Source organism: Hyperolius riggenbachi, chromosome 11 (genome assembly GCF_040937935.1).
Source record: "Hyperolius riggenbachi isolate aHypRig1 chromosome 11, aHypRig1.pri, whole genome shotgun sequence".
Lineage (NCBI taxonomy): Eukaryota > Metazoa > Chordata > Amphibia > Anura > Hyperoliidae > Hyperolius > Hyperolius riggenbachi.
In genome coordinates, this window is record NC_090656.1 from 26,359,202 (window position 1) to 26,368,912 (window position 9,711).

The 9,711-nt window shown below is 53.8% G+C and overlaps 1 protein-coding gene across 1 annotated transcript; it reads left to right on the forward strand.

Annotated features, from left to right (window-relative positions):
- Nucleotides 1-711: 711 nt before the first annotated feature.
- Nucleotides 712-8,564, forward strand: UQCRFS1 (ubiquinol-cytochrome c reductase, Rieske iron-sulfur polypeptide 1). Its single transcript, XM_068261509.1, has 2 exons — nt 712-997; nt 7,693-8,564. Exons 1-2 carry the CDS (start codon nt 787-789, stop codon nt 8,301-8,303), a joined length of 822 nt encoding a protein of 273 aa, XP_068117610.1. The 5' UTR covers nt 712-786; the 3' UTR covers nt 8,304-8,564.
- The last annotated feature ends 1,147 nt before the right edge of the window (nt 8,565-9,711 follow it).

The window sequence follows — 9,711 nt, forward strand, 5'->3', positions numbered from 1 at the left end:
GAGGGAGGTAGAAATGTGATGCCGGCATCCCACTTCGGTGCGGCTGGCGCCTCAATCATTTTTTTTCACCCACTCTGCCCACTGCCGGACTTGAGGGGTCATACCGGGATAGCCCCCCAAACCGGGACAGTCCCGCAGGATTCGGGACAGTTGAGGTGCATGCTGATCCTGCTTCTGCACAAGTCCCGGCGACGTTAATTACTATTTCCCCTCCAGGCCGCCATGGATGGTGGGGAATGATATAATTCGGCTTCCAGCGATTGCTGGAGGCCGAATTATTGTTTTAAAAGCAACTTCGGCTCCGTCTTTTGATGGCGCCGACGTTACTCACAAAGCGCTACTATAGATGCGATTCCTATTATAGTCTATGGTGGCGCCGGCTGCGCCCAAATCTAGCTGCGATAAAAAGCACTGCTCCGTCAAACACCTTATTAGTATGGTGTTCCTAATAATCCTTTAGGTGAGCGTAGTCTCAGCGAGGTTCCTGCAGCAATGCCCAGCCCCTCCCCTCCTCCTCAGAGGCATAAAGTGAGGACACACCCAGCCACCTCTACCCTCGTCTTCCTGCGCCTCAAAAAAATATCAGGTTAGACCACGCCCAGATTCCCCTCACGTGCCTCAGCAGTAGAAAACGAGGTCACGCCCACTTGCTGGCAAAAGTCGCAACTTCGGCTTCGCACGCTCCACGCATCCTCCCTCTGACGTTAACTCGTCACTCGCACCGTCACTTCCCTTTCCTGCTGAAGGTCGCTGTGACCGGTGGAGAGTTCCTGTAAGACTTCTGACATGTTGTCCGTGGCCGCCCGCACCGGCGCGCTCTCGCCCTACCTCTCCGCGACTTCCTATGGGGTGGCCGGCCAGCTGAAGCCGCTGGTGGGCGGGGCCGTGAAGCACGGAGAGAAGCTGAAGCTGGACGCGAAGAGACCTTTCCTGACCCGGGAGAGCCTGAGCGGCCAGAGCCCAGGGGGGCAGATCACGGCTACCTCCTGCCTCGCCGGTACGTGTGTCTGTGTAGGGCTGGGGGGCTCTGCAGGTATGTGGGGCTGCCAGGCTGGCTGTGTGTAGGGCTAGGGGGCTCTGCAGGTGTGTGGGGCTGCCAGGCTGGCGGTGTGTAGGGCTGGGGAGCTGCCAGGCTGGCTGTGTGTAGGGCTGGGGGGCTCTGCAGGTGTGTGGGGCTGCCAGGCTGGCTGTGTGTAGTGCTGGGGGGCTCTGCAGGTATGTGGGGCTGCCAGGCTGGCTGTGTGTAGGGCTGGGGGGCTCTGCAGGTGTGGGGGGCTGCCAGGCTGGCTGTGTGTAGGGCTGGGGGGCTCTGCAGGTATGTGGGGCTGCCAGGCTGGCTGTGTGTAGGGCTGGGGGGCTCTGCAGGTGTGGGGGGCTGCCAGGCTGGCTGTGTGTAGGGCTGGGGGGCTCTGCAGGTATGTGGGGCTGCCAGGCTGGCTGTGTGTAGGGCTGGGGGGCTCTGCAGATATGTGGGGCTGCCAGGCTGGCTGTGTGTAGGGCTAGGGGGCTCTGCAGGTGTGTGGGAGGCTGCCAGGCTGGCTGTGTGTAGGGCTAGGGGGCTCTGCAGGTGTGGGGGGCTGCCAGGCTGGCGGTGTGTAGGGCTGGGGAGCTGCCAGGCTGGCTGTGTGTAGGGCTGGGGGGCTCTGCAGGTGTGTGGGGCTGCCAGGCTGGCTGTGTAGGGCTGGGGGGCTCTGCAGGTGTGGGGGGCTGCCAGGCTGGCTCTGTGTAGGGCTGGGGGGCTCTGCAGGTGTGGGGGGCTGCCAGGCTGGCTGTGTGTAGTGCTGGGGGGCTCTGCAGGTATGTGGGGCTGCCAGGCTGGCTGTGTGTAGGGCTGGGGGGCTCTGCAGGTGTGGGGGGCTGCCAGGCTGGCTGTGTGTAGGGCTGGGGGGCTCTGCAGGTATGTGGGGCTGCCAGGCTGGCTGTGTGTAGGGCTGGGGGGCTCTGCAGGTATGTGGGGCTGCCAGGCTGGCTGTGTGTAGGGCTGGGGGGCTCTGCAGGTGTGGGGGGCTGCCAGATTGGCTGTGTGTAGGGCGGGGGGCTCTGCAGGTGTGGGGGGCTGCCAGATTGGCTGTGTGTAGGGCGGGGGGCTCTGCAGGTGTGGGGGGCTGCCAGGCTGGCTGTGTGTAGGGCTAGGAGGCTCTGCAGGTATGTGGGGCTGCCAGGCTGGCTGTGTAGGGCTGGGGGGCTCTTCAGGTGTGTGGGGCTGCTAGGCTGGCTGTGTGTAGGGCTGGGAGGCTCTGCAGGTGTGTGGGGCTGCCAGGCTGAGGGGCAACTGAGCGTGCGTGCGAGGCTGGGGGCGGCCGGTGCTCCAACACTCTAACCTACACTGTCGAACGACCCTACATCCCATAGAGTAGACTATCCCCTCCCCCAACCCTCCTGGTATACGTTTGATAGTGAATGTAGGCTGATTCGACGTGTAGGGTATTACGCCGGAACACCGGCTTTGGGCGACCGGCTGTGCGCGCGGGGCTTTGGGCGACCGGCTGTGCGCGCGGGGCTTTGGGCGACCGGCTGTGCGCGCGGGGCTTTGGGCGACCGGCTGTGCGCGCGGGGCTTTGGGCGACCGGCTGTGCGCGCGGGGCTTTGGGCGACCGGCTGTGCGCGCGGGGCTTTGGGCGACCGGCTGTGCGCGCGGGGCTTTGGGCGACCGGCTGTGCGCGCGGGGCTTTGGGCGACCGGCTGTGCGCGCGGGGCTTTGGGCGACCGGCTGTGCGCGCGGGGCTTTGGGCGACCGGCTGCAGAGGTGTATCTTGGTAATGTGGCGCCTGTGGCAAACACTGAAGTTTTTTTTTCAGAAGTATCTCCTCTTTATGTATTCCCTTTCTTTATTTTTTTTATAACAGTAACCTTCACCCCCCTACCGTTTAAAGGAAATGGGAACTGCTTGTTAAAAAAAATAAAATAAAAGATACCTAAGGAGAGGGAGGCCTCTGGGTCCTAATGAGCCTTCCTTCTCCTCTTCCAGTACCTTAGGTGCAGCACTGTCCCCAGGAGCAGTATTTGGCTAATTTGGTGAAATACCGCTCACTCTGCTGGTGAAGGTGACTTCAGAAAGTCTTCGGGAGCCTGAGTGCTCCCGAAGATTGGCCGCTCTATACTGCACAAGCCCTCTTTTGGTCGTGTGCAGTATGGAGCAGCCTGTCTTTGGGGGGACTTGGCTCCCGAAGACTTCCGAAGGCCCCTGAGATGGGTGAGTTTGTGCTGCACTGGGAGAGGAGAGGGAAGGCTCATTAGGGCCCAGAGCCTTCCCTCACCTTAGGTAAGTATCTGGTTTATTTAAAAAAAATACTTTACTTTAACTCTTAACACTAACCTGTCTGTCTGGTGCTGAGTGCTGACTGGGAAGGAGGTTGCTGAGTGCTTGCTGTGGGGGTCAAAGGGAGTGCTGGGAGGATGCTGGTTGGGGATAGGGTGGGTACCTGGATTTTGGGTGGGTGCTGGAAGTGTCCTGAATGGGGGCCATTAATCCCAGTTGTACCTTAGATCACTTGCGATTAGTCCACTCCACTGATGCCTCCTGGTGCCACTCACCTTGCTCTCCATCACTGCCAAACCCCACACTACTCATGCCTGCTGTACTCCAAATGCGGTAACGTCACTTTCACATTTGAAGTACATTGGGGGATAGTGTGCGCGCCCTCTCTTTCTCTGCCGTCGCTGATGATCTGAGGTTTGACGGTGACAGAGGAGCAAGGGGTGCGTGGATCAGGAGGCAGCAGGAGGCACAGCTGATGACATTGAATACGGGAGCAGGCATGTCGCCCATGGCAAGAGACATGCCTGCACCCCTCTATTTACACCACTGACTGGCTGTGCGCAGGACTGGGGGTGGCTGGCTGTGCGCATGACTGGGGGAGGCTGGCTGTGTGTAGGTAGGGCTGTGGCATCAGAGCAATTTTTGGGACCTGGAGTTGGGGGTTATATAAACTGAGTCGGATAAATTTTGTACAGGCTCCCCAGCCCTCTGTGTTGGGCTGGGGAGACAGGCTGTGTGTTTATAGAAGGGTCAGGGCTATAATTGTTGCATGTATTGGTTGATATTGGGAGTGTGTGTGCGTGGCATCTAGTCCTCTTCTCTACCACTCCTTAGCCATTGTTAACTTGGCCACCCACCCTGTCCCTCAAACCTGCTGCCTGGGTGTCCCTCTTGACTCGGCACTTTCCTTTACTCACATCCAAAATGGCTCTGGGTTGTGCCACGTCCTTCTCGGCAACATTACCAGAATTCTCTCCTACTAAACCCCCAACATCCTTAAACTCCTGGTTCATGCTCCAGTCATCTTCTGTCTAGACTACGGCTAGGTCCACACTGGGTACGTTAATGTATCTGTGGCTCCGTTTTTCAGGCTGGATCAAAACCGGAGCCTGAACGGAAGATCCGGAGCTGCTGCATTTTTAAGAAACAAATCTGGATCCTGATTCACGCAGGGGTTGTGGCAGGCAATAGAAAAACTGATCCCTACAAAAGCAGAATTGGACACAAACGGATCAGGATCGCAGCCTGTAGGGGAGAGGGGGCTGCTATGCTGAAGGGGTATAGCAGGCAGGACGGGGGTGTCAGCAGGGAGGGCTTCGCCCCCCCCTTCACACCTGGGCCCCCCGTCGCCGCTACCCCTTCCAGCTACATGCTGCAAAACCTGTTAAAATGTTTAGCAGCGGCGAGCTTACCTTCTCCTACTTCCTCCGCTCGCCGTGTCACTGCCTGCAGTGCTGCCCTCCGAAGTACAGAGAGCGACACTGCAGGCAGTGCTGCGGAGGAAGTGGAGAGAAGATAAGCTCGCCGCCGCTATACATTGTGACAAGATTTGCAGCATGTAGCTGGAGGGGTAGTGGGGGGGGGGGGGGGGGGGGTTGGCACCCCGACCTGCCTGCTATACCCCTCCAGCATGGTGACTGTTTCTCCCCCCACGGAATGAAAACGTATGCTACAAAAATGCATTTCTGGAAATCTGGGGGGAGGAAAAAAAGTTTAGAAAAACGGATCAGTTTGAAACTGATCCGATTCCGAACGGACCAGTGTGGATCTAGCTTTAATTATTGCCATCATTGCCATCCTTTCTGGATTTCCCAAGACCAAACTTTAACCCCTGCACTCTATTATGAATGCAGCTTCCAGGCTTATTCACACCTCCCGCTGTTCTTCTTTTGCTGCCCCTCTTTAAAAGTTCCTTTACTGGTTTCCTGTCGCATGCGTATGTACGCGTCACCGGTGAGTTAGGCGCCAGGAGAGGTGGATGTTGGCTGTCCCTGCTGCCGCAAATCTCCCCGGCGATGTTATACTATTCCCCCTCTGAGTTGTTGCAACTCGAAGGGAGATGGGATCACTTTTAAAAGCCCTATGCAGCATTACATTGCTGCTTTGGGGTGCCTGGTTGGTGCTGGCCGCTCAGCCAAAACCACCGTCTTTGTTCCCATCAGAATTAAATTGCTGTGCCTGGCCTACAAATCCTTCCACCATGCCTCCCATTTATACATCTCCGATCTTATCCAGGGATGCTCCCCAACCCATTCCTCCAACAGTCTACGTATATACACCCCTTGCATCACTTTCAAGGCTCCAGGACTTATCCAGAGCAGACCCTACTCTATGGAACTCCCTCCACTCATCAGGCTTCCCCCCACCCCTTTACTCATTCAAACAAGCTTTCAAGCCAATCGAGCGCCATTGCAAACATTTTTTTTTTTTGAATGATCCTCTCCGTAAGGGAGCTTCTGAATAGAGTGTGCCTTTGGGGGGGGGGGGGGGGGGTGCTACTATAGTCTCCCATCTTTTTGAAATGTGCCATCTTCTCCCAGGTCTTGCTGAAGAGCCCACAGTTTGTATCCTCCCAGCAGCATTGTGCAAATCACAATACATGCTGGGAGATGTAGTCTCGTGACTGCGACTCATTTGCCATAGCTCATCTGCTATCTTCATGGGGGGGCTGTATAGAAGGGAATTACCACTTAAATGATTAAATCCTTAGAGCAGGTATTATACATGTGTTAATTGGGTTTTTAAAAGAATAATATAATCATTTACATTTATATAACTTTTTTTTTATATGGGGAGTTCAGAATCCTGATGGGTGGCAGTCTTCTCCCCAGGCTCTTTTAGCCGGGTGCTCCACCCGGCTAGTTTTGGTGAGCACCTGGCTGTCATCGGCTCACCTTCTCTGCTGTAAGCAGAGTTGAGCAGAAAAGCACTGGCCCTGCATCCTCTCATCTCGCCCCACCCGGCTACTTTTACATTATGCAGGAGAACAGAGGCGCCAAAAGGATAAAAGGAAGCTAAATGAGCTTAAAAACCAAATTCTTGGTAAATAGAGGGGGCAGTGGTGGACTTACCTCCTCCAAGTAGACACACAACGACTGCAGTAAAGACAGTCAATATATTTTATTTATGAACTCCAAATATGCAACGCGTTTCGCAGGTTTGATCCCTCTTCATCAGGCAATAACAACGGAGCAATAGCATATGTGGTCAGTAGAAGAGCCAGGCACCTCTGCCCGGTTGGAAAAAAATTCTGGGGAGAACACTGGGTGGTCTGATGTATAAAATCATACACGTTTTAGTTTTCCATCAATAGTTTGTTTTGTTGAAGCAATAATGAATGTTTTTATGCATTGGATAACTTAGCTCATGATTATAAGTTCAAACCTGGACTGAGCATTTTTCGTAAACTATTCCAGAGCTGAATGACTCTGGTGAATTGGGCATATGTTCTGTGTGTTATGTACTTGCCGTGCCTACCGTTCCTCTGTCACTTTCCGTTCTCCTTTGTCACGTTTTGATGGCCGACCCGGGAAACGCAGGTAGCCTATGATGCATGCACACTGTGACGCGCATGCACAGTATTTCCGTTCAGCTCCTGGTCTCACTTAATGCTGGTTCACTTTGGGACGATTCTTCAGCGATTTGCCATTGCCGGCGATCAGCAAAGCGCTGCTACAATGTATCCCCATGGATATATTCACACTGCAGCAGTTGCAATTTTGATCACTCGCAAAAGTGCTCGGGCAAAGCGCCGTGTGAACCGGCCCTTAAAGGGATCCTAAAGTGACCCCCTAAAACAAAGTTTCACTTACCTAGGGCTTCTACTAGCCCCTTGCAGCCGCTCTGTGCCTGTGCTGGGACAAACAGATGCTCCGGTCCCCCGCAGCAAGTCAGTTTTAGTTTTTGCGAATAATGGTCACTGTTCCTGCGTGGCTCCTGCCGCACACCTACTAGATCATGCTCCCGCCTCCGGTCAGTTGCCAAAAAGGAAACTGACTCGCTGCGGGAGAGTGGAGGGTAGCGGCAGGTGGGCTAGTAGAGGCCCCAGGTGAGTGAATATTTTTTGGGGGCGGGGCAGGAGGGGGGTCAGTCTATGTTCCATTTAATGCCGTCAACACACAGGCACGCAATCGTTCTCCCCGCTCCTGCATCCACTGTAGTGCGCACTCCAGTCGTAGTCAGCAGCTAAGCAGACATACTGCAACTGCACAGCAGTATGTCCGGGTCATAGGTTGTCAGAGCCGGCCATCGGAACATGACTTGCTACAGGAGTGCAGCGAGTGATGGAGGGGAATGGAAGGCGGGGTAAGTATCTTCTAATAACACCTCACACATAACATATGCCCATTTCACCAAAGTCCTTCAGCCCTGGTATCTTTTTATGTGTAATTTGCATCTAAACAATCAGTGACAGCGTTATTTGCCTTCTGCAGGTCCAGCTTCTGTTCGCTTCTTGCACAGTGATGTCACTGTCCCAGATTTCTCAGAATACCGACGTGCAGACGTTACTGACAGCAAAAAATCCTCTCAACCCAGCGATGATGGCAGGAAAGGCTTCTCCTACTTGGTCACTGGCGTTACCACAGTTGCCACTGCCTATGTCGCAAAGAATGTCGTCACTCAGTTTGTCTCCAGTATGAGTGCCAGTGCCGATGTGTTGGCTATGTCAAAGATCGAAGTCAAGCTCGGAGAAATTCCAGAAGGCAAAAACGTGTGCTTTAAATGGAGAGGCAAGCCTCTGTTCATCCGTCACAGGACGGTCGAGGAGATCGAGCAGGAAGCCAAGGTCGACTTGAGTGAGTTGAGGGACCCTCAGCACGACCTTGACCGGGTAAAGAAGCCAGAATGGGCAATCCTCATTGGAGTCTGCACTCATCTTGGGTGTGTCCCCATTGCTAATGCCGGAGATTATGGCGGGTACTATTGCCCTTGCCACGGTTCCCATTATGATGCTTCTGGTAGAATCAGGAAGGGTCCAGCACCCTTGAACCTTGAGGTTCCCTACTATGAGTTTCCAAGTGAGGACCTTGTCATAGTTGGATAAACTTTGAGGTAGTTTGTTGCTGCTAACCACACTGTTGCTATTTTCCACACAGCGTTTAATGCTTTTAAAGGTCGGTATTTAATATTTTAAGAAAAATCCATCTATCTTTGTTATGAAGATCTGAAATTTTTGCTGTACAGCAGTCGTAACATTTGTGACAGGCTCAGCATCTAAATGCTCTTAGAAAACTTGAACAGCAATGCGAAAGCTTTGACGTGGATGCTCTGTACAAAGAAAACATTAAATTCTGACTGTACCATGTGTCTACTTTGATTTGTGCTTTTTATCCTTAATTTTCCAGATCTCTCTTGCTATAAGATAGTTGTGACCAGGGCTGTGGAGTCTGACTCCTCAGTTTTAGGGTTGCCGCGGTTTACTGGTATAACGGTATACCACAGTTTTACAATGCACGGTAATCCTACCATGCACATTTAGAAAATACCGGTTAGGCTGCATTTCCGCATCCCCGCCACCGCTCCGGTATTGTTCTGCTCTCCATCTCCCTCCGTTACAAAGGCAAGCTCCCAAAGCTAGTTCCTGATTGCGGGAGGCTTGCCGAGATGTGTGCAGGCGCTAGATGGTGATGCACGTCCTGTGATGCCACGGCTGGAGCGCACACAGATCTTTTTCCCGGCAATGTATCTGCTTTTTTTTTTTTTTTTTTTGTGGACTGTACCACAAGAGCAGAGGGGGAGACACCAGTTCACTCCTACCAAAATAAATACACTAAATGAGAAAAGGCTACAGCCTGTTCTCCCTCCTGTTTGATGCACGCAGCCCCCAGCCTCCCCCGACTGCAGAGCTGACATAACAATGATACAGGTCAGTGTTCAAAGGCATGCCCAGCGCTCCTCCCCCATGAAAATGAGCACTGCCGCCCCGGAGAAGGAGAGAGAGACTGCACGTGGAGGAGCTGAAGCTAAGACAGCAGATAAGCAGTGCTGCTGCGTGGTGTGTGTGTGTGTGTGTGTGTCTGATGTCTGCCTAATGCGTGTGTCTGTGATGTGTCATGAGTCCTTATGCCCACCGCTCCCCCCCCCCCCCTATTTTCCTCTGTCCCCCTACTTTTTAAAGAAATCCTCTGCCGTGGCTCAGCCCAGGACTGTACCTAATACATGTCCGCTCCCCTCATTTGCATTATATTTTTCAGCTCTGGTATCCTTTAAAGGACACCAGGGACAAAGCATAGTGAAAGTTTTTTATACATACCTGGGGCTTCCTCCAGCCCCATCATGCGCACGGATCCCTCCCACGCTGACGTCCTCAGTCTTCTCCCTCTTTAATATCGGGTCCCGTAACTTTGGCCAGTCTTACACATGCGCAGTGCGCTCCCTTCGTCTCTGGCAGAAAATAGTACTATATTCTCCGCTGTAGAGAGCGCACTGCACATGCTCAGACTGGCTGAAGT